Source organism: Anopheles ziemanni (assembly GCF_943734765.1).
Source record: "Anopheles ziemanni chromosome X unlocalized genomic scaffold, idAnoZiCoDA_A2_x.2 X_unloc_3, whole genome shotgun sequence".
Lineage (NCBI taxonomy): Eukaryota > Metazoa > Arthropoda > Insecta > Diptera > Culicidae > Anopheles > Anopheles ziemanni.
Window position 1 is genome coordinate 782,544 of NW_026689796.1, and position 18,405 is coordinate 800,948.

The 18,405-nt window shown below is 45.6% G+C and overlaps 1 protein-coding gene and 1 pseudogene across 1 annotated transcript; both read left to right on the forward strand.

Annotated features, from left to right (window-relative positions):
• The first annotated feature begins 2,665 nt into the window (after positions 1-2,665).
• On the forward strand, positions 2,666-11,368 carry LOC131292089 (uncharacterized). Its single transcript, XM_058320777.1, has 4 exons — positions 2,666-5,663; positions 5,736-6,048; positions 6,595-7,018; positions 11,294-11,368. Exons 1-4 carry the CDS (start codon positions 2,666-2,668, stop codon positions 11,366-11,368), a joined length of 3,810 nt encoding a protein of 1,269 aa, XP_058176760.1.
• Positions 11,369-15,230: 3,862 nt separating this feature from the next.
• LOC131292090 (uncharacterized) lies at positions 15,231-17,663 on the forward strand (annotated as a pseudogene).
• Positions 17,664-18,405: the final 742 nt, after the last annotated feature.

Consider the following 18,405-nt stretch of genomic DNA (forward strand, 5'->3'; position numbering starts at 1 on the left):
ACTCCCTTTGCTCACTTTCCACAGTATTGTAATCTAAGCGTAACTGAAGAGGCGATATGTTCTACCATCCTGCGTCCATGGTTTCCTTAGCAAAAGCACAGCTGGTGTCGACACCGTAAAGTGCGTGAGAAAATGGGTGTGTCGAAATTGTGCATCTCTTTTTCGCGCCCGTGCAACTGTGCTATAGCTAGCTAAGCTCAAGACCGAAATTGTCGAAATTGAGCATCTCGCTAAGATGCTCGCTTCGCTCGATCGTCTGTCTAATCGAACCAACACTTTACTGTTAGTTGTAAATTAGATATAAACTTAATAGAAAATAAATCGGTACAGCGAAACAAATGCAAATAACAATTTTTTTTTTGCATGCAAAATGTACGCAAGTACTTTACAAACCGTTGAAAAATAACAACATAGATTTACTTTTGTTTAATTTATTTTTTGAAACAGGCACATGCCCTTAAAGTTTTTAAACAAAATTTAAATGGTTTTGACACTCTAGAAACTTGTTTTGAATTATTGAAAACAATATCCCTGTGAAATTTGTACGTAGGCATAACTTGTTGAAACAAAACTTTAGTTTCTTCTAAAGTTAGACATATGACTACGATTAAAAGTGCGGTGGTTTTCGATGAACGTTTAGAAAAACCCGTAAAGCATTAACTTTGTGTAAAAACTAAATTAAACTTCCCTTTGTTTTCACTGCATATGGCGATCGTTTGCTTTTGCTGATTGAAATATGTATGTAACGTACCTTTGGTTCCTTGGCGTGTTTGAGTAAGTGGTTTATATTTGCAATACTGAATACATAACACGTGTATTGGGTCATTTTCGGGGTTAAAAACTTACCTATATGTCTTGCCTGTTGAATATAAAGAACAGGCTAGAACATTAGGAAAGGGGTCAACTTTGCAACAATGCTCACATGCGGTTGATGGCCGCTTTTCTCTTCCTATGCGTTATCTCATGATGTGCTTCCTAACCTGCTGCTTTGATAACGTATAGACTGTGTCTTTTCTCTGTGCTCTTTTCCCGAGATAATCGCAATCCGTCTTGTATTTCTGAAGCTTAAAGCCGTTTCAAAACCGTTCAGTACAATTGAACAGAAAACAATGCTTCAGCTCTCCTTAGTTTTTTAGGTTTTGGTTATGAGCGTTATGCGTGTGTACATATCTCTTTTTGCTGCTGAAAAAAGGTTGGTCATCATGTCATTTGCTTGCAATTGTAAAAACTCAGTCAAGTCACTTTTGTGAATTAAATGAAACAAACAAACCCGGTGATGTTCCGCTTTTTTTTCGAGTAGTCCTTGACCAGTAGCATATCTTTCCTCAAGCAACTCTGCAGGTCAACTCAAAAGTGACAGCTTCATCTTGATATGCCTATATATCTATTAAAACATATTTACAGCGTTTTACATCTCACCTAGCAATCGGGGCAGTGTATATAGAACATCAAGAATGATAGCCTACTGCAGAGTATTTGATGTAGAATAGCAAAACCCACAAGTGGCAACACAAACCAGTAAGTAGAATATCCATCACTTTCTAGGATCTACCAGAATGAAAGTTGTCGCGTGGATGTTCGAAGTAGGCACGACCAGTCGAGGGGTGCAGGTAAAAGTAGGGGAAAATCGCTTTCCGGTCGAAAACAAACTTTTGCGAGGATTTTGTGATTCGCGCTCGTTTTCTGATGCGGAAAAGCGATTTCCCCTACTTTTACCTGCACCCCTCGACTGGTCGTGCCTACTACAAACATCCACGCGACAACTTTCATTCTGGTAGATCCTAGAAAGTGATGATTTTTCTACTAACCCGTTTGTGTTGCCACTTGTGGGTTTTGCTATTCTACATCAAATACTCTGCAGTAGGCTATCATTCTTGATGTTCTACATACACTGCCCCGATTGCTAGGTGAGCTGTAAAACGCTGTATTCACATTAGTCTGTTTTGCTGCAGAATTAACATACGGAGAAGCAGATGAAACTTGGGCCGATGAAGGAACGGATGCTGGAATAACCAAAAGAGATTAATGTACCTTTTCCCACTGATTACCTGGGTAAGTCATAAAAGTAAGGATCATTTACGGTTGGTTATTAATGAAACCGCAATAACACTTTCTTTTCTGATTTATCCGTCATATTTTAGCTACTTGGACGAGGTGCACCACTTTTCGAGGACTTCAACGGCGGGATCTGTCCGTTTTCTTTCAACACCCGAGAATTCATCGTTTTTATTATTCACTTTTTTAAAACACAGCCACTTGAGTAAGAATTTTAGTCCGAATGATTTAACCCGGCTCGTTGGTTTTTCTACCCGCCTCATGCCGGTACTGTACGCGTACGCTTACTTGCTCTGTCTGACTGTATGTTTATTGCTGAAATAAACGAGACGTTTCCACTAACACAACCAAACATTGTCTTGAATGAGAATTGTACACAACTTTAACGAAACATCGCATACCACACAAAAACACCGCGCATTGTATAAAAAACATCGCGTCACGTCGTTTTTGTCACGCAACCTACATATTTCACGGGTTCCATCAACTCTGATGGTACCATGAAAAGCACTCTCCGAGTAACAAGAATATCCATGTTGCGCTATGAAAAGGGCGTTTTTCATGGTATCATCAGGATCCTCGGTACGCCAAGCGTGAGCTAGCGGCCGTGATGAAGGAGCTTGGCGACATCGTCATTGACTCAGCGTCGTCTATCGCAGATGAGCTCGACGACGAATACAGAGCGATGGACGTTGAATGTAAAGATGCAAGCGCGCGAAGCGCGCCAGGCGAGCATGGCGGCATACTGGAGAAAGTGCGCCATCACGAACAGATCCGCCATCGCGGTTTAAGTGCTCCAGCCGCACACTCCGATGCAGCGCTGGAAGCGGAATTCAAACGGATCGGCGAGCAGTGTGAGCAACGAATGCTCGAAGAAAAATTGCGCGTCATTGAGGAGTGCGAAAAGCGTCGGCAGGAGGAAAAACGACGCCTACTTCACGCCTCACTCCGGCAGCCTACGCGCGTCACTGCAAGGCAGCCAGAACCAGCAGTGAACGGAAGCCACTCCGAAAGCTTCGAGCTGCTGAACCAAAGCCAACTTTCGGCAAGAAAGTGCACGAGCCGAGAGTTGCCAACGTTCTCCGGGGATCCGCAGGAGTGGTCGGTGTTTATTGCCAATTATAAACACTCTACGGCCATCTGCGGGTACACCAACGAGGAGAACTTACTTCGACTTCAGCAGTGCCTTAAGGGGAAGGCACGGGACGCCGTGGAAAGTTGCTTATACCATCCGTCAAGCGTACCGGAGGCAATCGACATCCTGACAGAGTGCTATGGCCGCCCGGAGCTCATTGTGGAGTCGTTGATGACCAAAATTCGACGGATGCCACCACCAAAGGACGACCGATTTGACACCCTGGTCGATTACGGTGTCGCGGTCAGGAACCTGTGTGCGGCGATGAAGAGCTGCGGTCTACAGGAGTATCTCAGCGGAGGATCGCTGTTGAACGAGCTGGTGGAGAAGCTGCCACCGACGGTGAGGCTGAACTGCTTTTACCAACGGAACATCAACGGGGGGGCAACATTGTTGGCCTTCAACGATTGGATGAAGGAGCTAGTCAGCGCAGCTTGCCAGGTTGTTAAGCCAATCTCCCGGGACTTACAACGCGAAGGTGGTGGTCGCTCAGGCCACCCGCGTAAGTACGCTAACGTAAACGTCCATGACTCAGGTCAGTCTGCAGAGTCCGTCACCGTGAATCATGGGGAACCCTGTTCCGTGTGTTCAGGGAAATGTTCCAGTCTGGCAGAGTGCGGCAAATTTCTCGGCATGGACGTCAATTCGAGATGGCGGTACATCAAGACCCACGCCGTGTGCAGAACCTGCCTGAAGAAACATCCGCGTTTCTGTCGTGTGGATGTGTTGTGCGGTGTGAACGGGTGTAACCGACGGCACAACAAGCTGCTCCACGACGAGGATTTTGTACGAGAACGCCAGTCAGGAAGAGCCGCCGAGAAAACGATGAGCTGCAACCTCCACGTTGGTCCGTATGATGGTGTGCTCCTCAAATACATCCCGGTGACGCTACACGGAAAGGGCAGAACCATCAATACGCTCGCACTGTTGGATGACGGTTCGACGGCGACCTTTATGGACCACTCGTTGGTGGAAGAGCTGGGTCTTGTCGGACAACCCCGTCCGCTCTGTATCTCCTGGACGGGAAACCAGGGACGTCGAGAGGAGCAATCGGTTGAAGTGTCACTGAAAATCTCCGGAGTTGAAAGTTCCGCAATTTTCGACCTTCACTCAGTACACACCGTTGCCAGCTTAAGTCTGAGGAAGCAGTCGGTTGCGCCCTCGGTCATAAGCGAGGAGTACGAGTACCTCAAGGGACTTCCGCTGCGTGGAACCGCCAAGGCTCCACGAATCCTTATTGGGGTCGACAACATTTTCGTTGGACAGGCGCTGAGAACCGTGGAACGAGAGCCGAACGAACCAGCCGCTTCAAAAACTCGTCTCGGTTGGGTGTTGTATGGGCCATACAAACAGCCCGGCTCTAAAGAGGTAAAGATGGCATCGGTAAATGCCCACATCTGTCCGTGCAACAAAGAAAGAGATGATATAATAAACATGGCATTGAAACACTACTTTACGCTAGAGTCACTTGGGATATATCGACCGACTACAAGTTTACGTTCGCGGGATGAGGAACGCGCGCTGATGTTGCTTGGAACCAGCGTTCACTTAAAGGATAATCGCTACGAGGCTGGTCTGCTGTGGAAGTACGAGGATGTTAAGTTGCCTGATAGCCGAGCAATGGCCCTAAAGCGACACGAGTGTCTCGAAAGAAAATTGCGAAGAGATCCCGACCTGGCTAAAGCAATGCAAAACAAGATCGTGGAGTACGAGCAGAAAGGGTACGTCAGAAAGCTCACTCCCGAAGAGCAGGTTACTCGAACGCCAAACGACTGGTACCTGCCGATCTTCCCGGTGACCAATCCGAATAAGCCTGGGAAGATTCGAGTAGTGTTCGATGCGGTGGCAAAGGCGAACGGAGTAAGCCTAAACTCCATGCTACTCACCGGCCCGGACCAATTGGTGAGTCTACTCATGGTCCTGTTTAAGTTCAGAGAGTACAAGGTGGCAGTGACGGGAGATATCCGCGAGATGTTCTTCCAGGTAGACATGAACCCTCGCGACCAGCGCAGTCAAATGTTCTTATGGAACGACGGGAAACTCGGTAGCGACCCACAGCATTACGTACTACAAGTGATGACATTCGGTGCCGCGTGTTCACCCAGCACCGCGCACTACGTCAAGAACGTAAATGCGGAAAGGTTCGAGGCTACACTACCCAAAGCTGTGGAGTGTATAAAGTACGAGCATTACGTGGACGACATGCTCGCGAGCGTAGAAACAGAGCAAGAAGCCATAAATCTAGCCCGTGACGTCCAGTATATACACTCCCAAGGCGGGTTTGAGATACGGAATTGGCTGTCCAATTCCACCACGGTGAAAATGTTATTGAATGGCAACGAGAACAACGGAGTGGACATTCCTGTCGAGAGCGAAATGTCAACGGAAAAGGATCTTGGAATGTGGTGGAACACAGCGACGGACGTGTTCACGTTTAAAATATCCCCGAGATGCGATCCACGAGTGCTGCTTGGTGAGCGAGCACCTACGAAGAGGATCGTACTATAAACGCTTATGGCAATTTATGATCCCTTGGGGCTAATAGGAAACTTCCTCATGTATCTGAAGATACTTCTACAGGAGTTTTGGCGCGCTAAGAGCCCATGGGATGACGAGGCTATCGGACACCTCGCCGTTAAGTGGCAAATCTGGGTAACCGCGTTGCCCAATGTTCAAAGAGTCAGCGTCCCAAGGTGTTATCGGAGTAAGACGACGGCCAACTCAGAAAGAGTAGAGCTCCACATGTTCTGCGACGCCAGTGAAAATGGGGCATCAGCCGTCGCCTACCTACGATTCGAGGAAAACGGTGTGATCGAGTGCGCCCTAGTAGGCTCAAAGACGAAGGTGGCCCCTATTACGTTCGTTTCCATCCCACGACTCGAACTTCAGGCCGCAGTCATAGGTGCCCGCTTAGCAGAGACGATACATTTGGTGGCTCCAGAGAGGAACGAACTCACGACCTTCGCGTTATCAGCACGAATTGCTATAACTCACCGATTCCTCTGGACGGATTCGCGCACCGTTATGAGTTGGTTGCTATCCGACCATCGCCGATACAGCCAGTTCGTGGCAGTTAGGGTCAGTGAGCTACTAGATACTACAAACCCGGAAGAGTGGAACTGGCTATCTACACGGCTCAACGTAGCGGATGAAGGAACAAAATGGCAAAAGCCACCAGACCTCAGCCCATCGAGTAGGTGGTTCCGTGGGCCTGATTTCCTATGGGAACCAAAGGATCAGTGGCCCATAGTCGAACAAAAACTCGGAGAGACAAGCGAGGAGATTCGACATAGCCTGCTACATCACACGGTCACGACGCCAAATATCGAGTTCACCAGATTCTCAAAGTGGCAACGGCTACTAAGGGCGGTAGCTTATGTATACCGCTTTTTGGGAAATTGCAGGAAGGGCATAGCCAAAGAGCATAAACAACTTGATAGCCTGACGCATGAAGAGCTGGAGCGTGCAGAAAACGCAATTTATCGAGATGTACAAAGATCTGAGTATGCCGACGACATACATGTACTCAGCAGTAAAGAATGTGTGAAGCACCCTTGGAAGCGACCACTGCAGAAATCGAGCCCGCTGTATAAGCTAAGCCCGATGCTGGATGTGAATGGAGTGCTACGCATCAAAGGCAGGATCGAGAAATGTGTATGGGTCGGCGAGGATACCAAGCGCCCCATAATTCTCCCCCGACGGCACTACGTCACTGAACTGCTGATTAACAGTTACCACAGCAAGTACAAGCACGCCAATCACCAAACAGTCGTCAATGAGGTCCGCCTTAAGTATCACATCCCGCAGCTCAAGGCCACGTACAACCAGGTAAGGCACCGATGCCAATACTGCAAGGTAAGGTGTGCGCTCCCTCAAAACCCCGCAATGGGAAATCTGCCGCCCCAGCGACTAGCAGCATTTCAGCGACCGTTCTCGTACACCGGAATTGACTACTTCGGTCCGATGCTAGTCTCAGTGGGGAGAAGAGCTGAAAAACGGTGGGGAGTCATATTTACGTGCCTGACAACGCGAGGGATCCACATCGAAATCGCACATAGCCTCTCTACAGATTCCTGCATATTTGCGATCCGCAACTTTATCACGAGGAAGGGAATGCCTCGAGTTCATCAGTGATCGAGGCACAAACTTCGTAGGAGCCTCACGCGAGCTACGGGAAGCGATGGCAGCAGTGGATCAAGAGCGCCTGATGACAGAATTCGTCCAACCTACAACGAAATGGATTTTTAATCCACCTGCTGCGCCACATTTCGGAGGATCATGGGAACGACTGGTACAATCTATTAAGAAAACGCTTACCAAACTGGCCCTTCCACATAACCCGTCCGACGAGCTGCTACGAGCTAGTTTGAGTGAAGTGGAGTTGATTGTTAACTCGCGACCGTTGACAGACGTACCAGTTGAGGATGAAGCCGAAGCCCCACTAACTCCCAATCACTTCATTTTAGGGAGCTCCAACGGTAGTAAACCAGCAGTGCCATTTGACGACTCACCGCCGTCGCTCCGGAGGTCATGGAAGTCAGCACAACAATTCGCAGATCTTTTCTGGAAAAGATGGGTCACCGAGTACTTACCCCATCTGACGAGGAGGACTAAATGGCACAAATCCACTAAACCAATTGAGGAGGGAGACTTGGTCCTCGTAGCGGATACAAACAACCCTCGGAACTGCTGGCCACGGGGGCACGTGATAAAAACATACCGATCCGCGGATGGGCAAGTACGACGCGTGCAAGTTAAAACTTTGAGCGGAATAATCGAACGGCCGGCCGTCAATATCGCGGTGTTAGATGTCGGCCAGAAACAGGGGTAGGCCACTTCACGTGACATACCGGTGGGGAGAATGTTACAAAGTAACACTGGCCGACAACTCTGTAACTAAAACTAGATGCGGCTGTAACTAAAACTAGATAGGAATCCACGCGGTAGTGTTATTAGTAAACAACAACAGATAGTGACAGGCAGGGTTTAGAAAGTAAGCGAGGCCAATTAAGAAAATATTAAGAACCTTGGATGGGCGAAATTTCGCCCGATCAAGATGCGCGCATGATGGCCCCGATGGGCATTTTGAAAATAAACCAGCCATCGCGAAACGGCCATCGCGATACAGGAGAGGATAAAAGCAAGCGCGCCAACGAAAGCGGCCTTTCTACTCAGTGATCATACGCCAATAAAGTACCGCGTTTTTTAAAACGTTTCCAACAGAAAGATAGCGTTGTTAATACTCGGTAGGGCGTATCGCTCACACTGACAGTTAAGAAAACTGATTTCACTGGTATTTAATATAACTCATTTTTTAAGAGCCTTCATCGTAGCCATGGTTAAATTTTGATATGAATCAATTCTCCGATTCAACTTCAGGGTTTTTATGGTTTGAAATGTTTAACGTCATTTACCAAACCTACCCTGTTTAACACGCCTTGGTCCGAACCTGTCCGTGTTGCAGTTCTATCTGCAAGTATGGGTCCATCAGGGGTGGGATGGGGAAATTCCTCCTGATGCATCGCTTCGTCGCGGTGTTTTGTTCGCGATGTTGTGCTACCGCTTGCAAGTATAGACTCGCGGAGAGGAGCACTGGGGTAGCACTTTCATCACCCGGGCGTTTTGTATGGAAAAAGTTGCACCTAAACCCGTCGTCGCGCAACTTTGTTTGTCGGGTCTTTTGATAGTGCAACATGCGTATTTTTGTTACTCGGGATGCTACCCAACTGACTGCGACATGCAACATTGCCCCGTTTCCGCAGATTCCTACCCCCGCGAGTCCAGAACTGTCAGCTTTCTCTTGCACACTTTGTCTTCCTTCTCGTTCTAATGATGAACCGGTGTGCTAGGGGAGAAGTCACATCTGCCCTTTCACATCTTCCCTTTCAGGCTGACACATTGCAATAGCGGAACCGATCGTGTACCATTCCCACACTGCACAGCGACACACAAATGTGTTCGTGCACTTTATGTCGGTCAATCATGTACAGAATAAAAAGTACGTTTGTATGAATGCCATCACGCACCAACTGCCAATAGCGACGCGGTGAAGTTTTCAGTCTTCGAAACATCCAGCGCCAGAACAGTCGTGTTGAAAAGTGTAAAGTGTTTTTCCAAAGTTCATGGTGCCCAATGGGAAACTTATAGAAGAAAAAGTGCATCCATCAACAAGTCCGCGACGGCGTCAGCTCATGAACGATCTGGTCCGTAAAACGGATGAGAAGTTTGATCGTTTAGAAGCATCATGGAATCGGTAAGTAAACAGTGTGATAGAGCAACATCATGACCGTTTATAACAGCGATTCGTTAATTCATTTCCTTTGTTTGTTTCGTTCAACAGAAATAACACCGGAGGAAGAAGCCGCATTTAGTGTTCCGGGAGAGCAGAGTGTAGAAGTGGAGTCCAAATTTAATGAAGAATATAAATTTCCGCGTCGACGGATTGCGCAGAACACAACACTGTTTTCTCATTTGATATCCGAAACGAATTATATAAATGTGTGCATGCCAATCTGGTGAAATAACACGCACACCATCATAACCCCCTGTTTGGCACTAACACCACCACAAAATAACCGGTTTAATGTTGCTCCCCCACCCCTTTTTTGGTGCAACACTTTGTCTTGTTATCCGCCCCGAAAATTAACTAACAACATGGTAACAATATGATAACAAGACAAAATCTGCCAGTTGGGTACGCACACTTTGACGCTGCTACGTGTTGCATCGTCCTGCGTCTCCGTTACGTGCACGTTCACAAACGCGTTCGTCCGTCGCGTCGAGTGTTGTTCTGCGCGGGGTCGGTCGGGTCGCGTCGTGTTTGGGGCCGATGGTGTGTATGCGACGGGCAGGGCTCCTATGCTGTCCGCAAGCTCCCCGATCCAGTGACCGAAATCTCGTAGTGTTGTGTTGTGTGAGTTTCGGGTGTACCAAGCCCATTGGTAAAATGTGGAAGGCGGCAACTTCCCGACAAGCTCCTGCAGCCCCTGCGGGCAGCGGTAACTCAAAATTCCATGTCACGTCTACGTCTCTCCCGTCTCCACCCGTTTCCACCCCTCATTGGCCCACACTTTTCAAACGATGTGCAACATCGTCAACGGTCAATTGCTACAATCAGCAGGCCATCCTACTCCCACCTTCGACCCCGAATTTTCGTACTCGCTCTTTTGGGACTTAGTCAATTTTTCAAACCGTTTTCATTTTTGCAAAACTTAAATAAATAACGTCGATTTGATTAATGATCAACAAATTTGTCAAATTCCAAACGTATTTGTACTTTTGTACGTAACTATACAGAATAAAAAAGTTAAAAAGCATGTCCATAATGCACGTCAAATGATTTCAGCACATTTTACAGCGGAAATAAACATAGAAAAGAGATTATGCGTTCGATTCCATCATTTTTCAATATGATTTATGTCCATGTATTTGAAAATAACAATGAAAATCAAATTCACACTTCGACCAGATTTTCAATCACTCAATGCCAAGCGAAACCGCCTACATTATTGTGGGATTTGGTTGTCCTGTGGACAAAGTTTATTGCGGGTGGATAAATTATTTTTATCACCGATTTTTCATGCAATTGTTGAATAGGCGGAACCTCAACCCCGTACAAAAAAAACATTATCAAATTAAAACAATTTTAGGACCGATAAACTTTCGCCACACGCGATTTTTGTTCAACGATCACACTTATTTTTGACCACCATAGTCTCAAACCCACGCTCACAGTCAAGCTGTCAGGGGAGCGTTCAGTGATGGCAGCCGCCGGGACCGGCTTGGAGTGCGCCGAGCGCAGTGTAAATAAAGTGCGTAAATTAGTGGTGTTTTCCGTGTTATTTGGTGATCTTTATCGATAAGAGTGAAGAAATTGTGCGTGGGCTTGCTTTGCGGCTCATATTCAGCCCGAACACGACGTATTTGCTCGATTTTACATCGTGTTGTTTACATCGTTACTCTTCCGCATGGAGGTACTGCTGCTGTTCTCGTGCGATCCGATCTCGCAGAATTCCTCGTTAAAAAACCAAAGAAGATAAGTATTTTATCATATGGCGTGCATGAATATCAATAAAAAGTGTTTCTATCAACTTTTATTTGCAGATTATCTTTATTCAGGAGTTTCTTTGGAATGCCGCTTGTCCGATGTGGGTCCGGAGGCGTACCGTGGAAACGTGAATAAGTAGTGCGGATAAGGTTTATTGTTTAAGTATAGGACTATTACAAGACAAGGTAATTTTTAATGTTAATGAAAGTGTATAGAGCCATCGGTAATTTGTAATAAAGATAAAAAATTGCGAATGCAAATGTTTTGTGGAACTGGGGGACTTATTTTTGCATGATGACCACCACTATGCAGGGTACTCGGGGGCCGCCATTACTGACCCATGCGCATGCGCAAACCGCCCACGAGGGTAACTCAGACGGTCTTCTGGTCCGATCGGATCCGGTCAGGGAAGATACAAGTACGGGCTAGTGAAGACCGCCGCACTACACTTTTCACGCGATGCTACACATTTCTGCCGCTAGGGGCAGTGCAATGTTGCACATGTAGTCGAGCAGGCCGCTCACCTCGATGGTGGCACACATGTTCCTCACCACCACGCCGAAGTTCGTCAGGAGGTCGGGGCGGTTTTATTTCGGCGTGGGCATGTTGCGTATTTTTGTGATCATCGATTCGATGATCATCGCCGGTCGGCCGAACTCCCAGCGGGCATTGTTGCACAACATTCTCTAAAAATTCACTCAAAAAATGAATTTTCCTCAATGCACCCCCGCTGGAGTCCACAATTGTGCACTACAGCGTCGAGTAGCGCAACGTCATGACGTCATCACCCCACTTCCCAATCGCAAAAATCGGATACTGTTCGGACCTCTCACTCCAAATCTGCACTTTCTCTCTTGCTTCCACTCGCACAAGGGTATGCAACCACTTTCTGCCGCGGCACCGAGCTGCGAGTGTATGCGTGAGCCATGCATGAATTTACTCCCCGCATCACGCATCTCCCCTTTGGGTCCCACGAACTTGCATGGTTCGTTTCCTCCATTCTTCATGCCCCGCGGTCGTTGCCCTGCGTCTGTCGTTTTAAATCGCTTTCTGTCTTTTTTGCGCTTATTTTCTCTTTTGCTCATCATTTGGCTTCGCGCCAAAACTATGAAGTGACGTCACATTGCATTTGTTTACTACGATTTTAGTTATCACTTGCGGTAGAATTAAATCATAGTTGCGTTGATTACAAGTGAACAAAGTTTTCCAGTGTTTATAAAGTGCAAAATTATACGTTGAATTGTGCCAACATGTCCGATCTTGATAGAATGAAAAAAACTGGCAATTTCACTAAAGATGGATTTACCAGTCGATGAAGAAGCAGGATCAAGTGGATTGAATGAATGAAAATAATGATTTAGTAATATTGAATTAGTGTTAAAGCTTTATTTTCCAGTGTCACAACAATTAAATGCCGTTAATCCTTCGGATAGCACCGATATGCCATCTGAACCACAAGAGCATCAAGCAGAGAGATCCATTCATTCCGAAGATCCGAAATTAACGGATTATTTAGAATCGAGTTCTATTAGTATGACATGATGTCCTCTTGTTATCTTTTATATGCACTCTGGCTGCAGCATGTTGCAGTTTCTTCATCAAAGAGCTACCAACATGTTTGTCAGCTACTATTTTAATGCTCGTTACTGCCTATTTCCTTAAAAATACTCTACCTCTTTAAAATTAATTAAACCTGTCGTTGCTTGCCCAGGTGTCCTACTGATACCCGACCAATTAAAACTGGCAAAAAATGGCTTAGCAAAAATAATATCAATAGAATCGTGCATACGATTGGAAGGTTCTGCGCGCGTGACTTGACTTTGCAACCAAGCCAAAAGTTTTCTTTTGTATTGAACGTTTTTTAGGTCACCTTCAAGCTTCAAAAGTTCTCCTGTGCTAGATACAGGAGAAAATTCAAAATCCGTATCCTTACGGATGAGGCCTTCTCTAGGCTGACTTACTGCCACCATCGTGTCCAAAGTGACATTCGTAGTCGCAAAGTTGCGCAGAACTAAATCCAGTTTGGCTTCGAGCCTCTCATTTTGAAGTCGAAGTTCTCTATTGTGATTTTCTAGTTTAGTGAACTTCTCTAGTGTAGAGCACAAGGTGTAGGTAGCTAAAGCAAATGATTTGTAATTCTGCTTAACAATGACATTCTGCTCATTAATTTACACGGCTGTAAAACAAACAAATATTAAAAAGAAACACAAATAACTCCATTGCTTTTGGATCCATTGCTTCAGCATAGTTTGATGGTGATGATGATGGAAATGAAGAGCAAGGTTTGAATAAATAAATAATAATGAAAACCTAATAATGTAACTTAATCGATCTTGGATGCTGCTAGATCGATCACGAATGGTTCGATGGCAGTTGACCAGTCGAACAAATTGCCGCTAGAGGGAAACTCCTGATAAGGATGAGAGAGTAAGGAGCAGTCGTTCTCACTCTACTATCTGGTATCTAGACAAGTTATTGAGGATGCATCAGGATGCACTGGTATCAGCTGATACAAGTCAACGACCTGAGACAAATCCGAATTGGTTGATGGATTTGAGAACGACCGTTCTTTCGTTCTGCATAGCGAAAATTTTTAAACTTTGGCTCTAGTAAAATTATTGTCAATTTAAATGTGGAGAACTTTTTACACAAAGCGGAAAAGAAAACACGAATCGATGTAATGGCACTAGATTCGAAAAATTATTAGATAGTAGATTGCGTAGCACTTTAAGGTGTAAACTGAATTATACTTACATTCAAACATTTCGTTATTTATATTGAATCACCAACTGGTCATGCAGAAGAGCAGCCGATAGCACAACTGGAAAACACTTCGTTCCATGGGTAAATATAAACCATCAAATAACGATAATCAATTCTTACTTGCCTTCTTTCAGGAACAATTGCACCGTAAAAAGTTAGCTCTTCAATTAGAATAATATGATATGACGCTTCCTTTCACGCCACCGCCACAGGCCCACAGGCACGATATACCCGCGCGTGTAAAAGCAAACGAGAAGCAGACAGCTGTCTACACTCTCTGAGTCAGCACGGAGCACGGAGCTAAAGAACAAAGCAGGAGAAATAATAGAAGAGAGAAAGAACACGGGCAAAACAAATACGACACCGATTTTTTTTTTATGCAACGCGTTTGTGACGTCATCAATCCGGCATCACCCTAAACACACCGCAACACCGCAAAAATCGGGTGATGGCAAGTGCTCATGTGTGTGTATAACGCGGCGCGCTTCGACCGCGACACCCAAAAATCTTGAATTTGGCGATTGTTTAGGGGCTCAATTGGATATCCAATTTTTCTATGTGTAATATCCAATTTAGTATCCAAAACCCGCGTGTTCAAGTGACTGGGTTCGTTTGCCCATTGCACGTACAGTTCTCATACGCCTTCCTTCTCATACACCTTCCTTCTCGTATGCCTTGATCAAAACCAACGATAAAAAAAACCGCAAGAACGTTTCGGTGGGTCATGAACGGTGGGTCATGAAGTTCTTCCTTCTCTCACACCTTCCTTCTCATATGCCTTGATCAAACTCAACGCTAAAAAAACCGCAAGAACGGTGGGTCATGAAGTTCTTGCTTTGTTTTCTTATCAACCGAGCAGTATTTTTTTTTTATGAAATCCGCGTGGATGGCTTGTTTTGATGTGTCAACTTTGTTTTGATAAGGATTTATCGCTTTTCTTGAGCAGTGTCGATTGTTTTTTTAAATTGTTTGCTGTTAATCGTTGTGATTTAAAGTGATGGATCGTGAAATAGAAATGGAGTGGGAGGCATTCAAGCAAAGTGGATCAAGTACTATACCGTGGGCAGATCTAGGCGTTGGTAAGTGAAAGTGAAAATACAAATTATATTACCGAAACATTGGTAATGTTTCGGGTAATAGCATATGTGGTGTACTCTTGCTGCTGGTTACGTATAAATATACGATCGGGATCTGGATGCAGTTTTAATAATTAGTAATATTGTTTTAGATATGACTCCTGAAGAGGAAGCGATGGAATTAGGTAGAGCTTCGTCAAGCAAAAGAAAGAACGGTGATGAAGTTTCTAGTGGTCCTAGCCATCGACCTCGAATGGACGACACTGAAATAGAATGGGCTGAATGGCAACGAATAAGTGCGTCTGAAATAAAATGGCCTGATCTAGGAGTTGGTAAGTAAAAGATAAAAATATTAAAATGTATTATAGTGCTTTAAAGCCTCCGGGCAGCTGGGATGGGTTATGTAATATTTCATTCTATACTTCAACTGTTTTAGGTATAACCCGAGATGAAGATGCTTTTTTACAAGCGGCATCTACAAGCGGCATTGTTGAAGCCAACCCCCAGATAAGTTTTGAAAACAGGGTGGAGGTTATTGGTAGTGGAAGCTTAATTTTACCCACGGAGGAACCTGAAACAATTTCGAGCCATGAGGACACATCTATTGACGGATCTGATGATGATGATGATGACATCAGAGTGGATTGCACTAGGTTGGCTAGATATGTAGATAGCTATAGCCGACATGAGGCGTTGAGACGGTGGGCAATCTTGGAACTCGTATCACGTTCGTCTCGAGGAAAACTTCTGGCGATCTTGAGGAAGGATTATAAATTGCAACTTCCTAAAGATGCACGGACACTTACCAAATCATCCTCTCCAGTCGTGGTAAAAGTAAAATCGATCTTGGGAGGACGATTTTGGTATCAGGGGGTAGAGACGGTCCTAAAAAATTATTTTAAAGATGTCATACCCAAAGATGACCTTCTTTCCATACAAGTGTCGATCGATGGGCTTCCCCTTTTTAAAAGTTCAAACACACAACTGTGGCCAATACTTATAAAGGTGGAAGAATTGGTAGATGCTCCGGTAATGCTTGTCGGTGTTTTTGGGGGACAAGCAAAGCCGGAGAACATCGAACAATATCTTCGGCCGCTAGTGTTGGAGGTGAACGATCTCCAGCAAAGAGGCTTGCAGTTCGGTGACAAGCAGGTGCATTTTAAACTTCGCGCCATTGTTGCCGATTCTCCGGCGCGGGCGTATCTAAAAGCTGTCACCAGTTATACTGGTAAGCATGGATGCTTAAAGTGTTCCTGTGTTGGGGAATACATCAAACCGGAGAATAAAGTCATTTTACTCCGTGAACTCTGCACCGCGCACGGACGCGGGCTTTCGAGCTAAGGTAGACAAGGACCATCGTAAGAGTTGGCGGACACCACTAGAAGATATAAATAATTTCCATTTAATAGAAGACGTCGTTGTTGGCGATCGGCTCCATTTAATTGATTTGGGGGTGACCAGAAAAATTCTTCGAGGGATGCTGGATGGCAAATTTGCAACCCTTGGTCGATGGTCAGACCCCCAGAAGGAAGCTGTGTCTAAGTTCATGGAAAATACACGGCTTCCTTCTGAGGTGCATCGCCCCATGAGGCACCTCAATGGAGTCCGCAATTGGAAGGGAACCGAATATCGGTCCTTCCTGCATTACATTAGTGTTGTGGTCTTGAAAGATTGCATGAACGAACAGGCTTACAATCATTTCTTGCTCTACTTCTGCGGTGTGACCTGTTTTGCATCCACGGCACATCAGCGACATTGGCCGCTTGCGAAAAAGCTCCTAGAAAAGTTTGTAAAGGAGTTCGGCACGATGTATGGTCGTTACCACTTGACAAGTAATGTTCATAATCTCCAGCACGTGTATGGAGAAGTTTTAAAATTTGGACAACTTGAAAATTTTGCGGCTTATTGTTTTGAAAACCACTTGCAGTTTATCAAACGCTGTATTAAATCGGGCACGAAGTGTGTGGAGCAAGTGGCAGCCAGGGTGCAAGCCAGAGATTCTATCCAGACGGCTGCCAGTTATAGTGCTCCAAACTATCCAATGTTGATGGTAAATCGGGTTGGATTACACGTAACAGCCGATTTTACCTTGCTGCCCGAATTTAGAGATCAATGGTTTTTGACCCACCAGGGCAGCGTCATCAAATTTTTGGAGGCAAAGAAAAGTTCTTTGCCTTCGTTCATCTTGATTGGGATCCAGATTGACCATAAGACGGAGCTTTTCGAAGGAAAGTGGGCAGACGGCAATTCGCAAATAGAATTGTCGTCTGCCGATTTGTTTATCTATAAAATAAAGGAAAATGCTCCGTCAAGAAGGGTGGAAGTTCCGTGTGAATCCATAAAATGTAAACTATCAGCAATATATTTACCGAAACGATCTCTCTCAAGACCACCAATAGATCCTCCTGTTACTATTGCTCTTGATACCATAGCCCTTTTCCCGTTGCTTCATACACTCCGTTGAGAAGAGAGTTTTATGGATTCCATGGTTGCTTCCACGTCAACAAGAGATCATCGTGCTCGATAATGTTCGTGGAATGACCTTTTTAACCGCTTTTATGGCTACTGATAGAGCATTGCTAGTTGATATAGTTGTAAATAAATATTTATTCAACGAGAATAACGTTGAATTTAAATTTTCACGGTCGTTAAATTATTGTCGAAAGAATTGACGTAACGAATGTGGGGAATGAAAGAAAGGAGGAAGGGGGTGAGGGGCGAATGAACACCCGCTGTAGTGACGTCACAATGCTGAACCGTCATTGTGACGTCACGAAACGTTCATTCATATTTGGCTAATCTTTGGCTAATCTTTTTCGAGGATTAGCTAAAGATTAGCCAAAATGTGTAGCGTTGCAAGCTAATGATGCGCAACAATGCCCGCTGGGCTGAGATCGTAGGGTTGCCCGCCAGGCCGGGAACAGAATTAAATGTTGCACGGCTTCGCGAGCCTTGCCCTTGAGTGCCTTTTGCAGTCGCAGCAAGTTTTCCTCGTCGGAATAGCCGCAAATGGCCGTTGAGCTTTCGTAGCTGGCGATAAATATCGGCCATAATTCGGCGGTACCGGAAAAACTAGGTAGTTCCCTGCTGGCTACTTTGCGCGCGGCGAGTTGACTTTCTTCTAGCGGGGTCGTGGTGAAATTTGCCTTCGGTGTCGCGGAAGTGCCATTAGGTGTGTTGTGTGTGAGATGTTCTCCCCCCTGCGCACCGTATCTCCGAAACAGCTGTTCGCGTTCCGTCGCGAACTTGTCCTCCAGCTTGTGCTTTTCTTCCAAAAGCTCTAGGTTTCGCCTAAGGGTATTCTGTGCTGTAGGCGGGCTCAAATATGG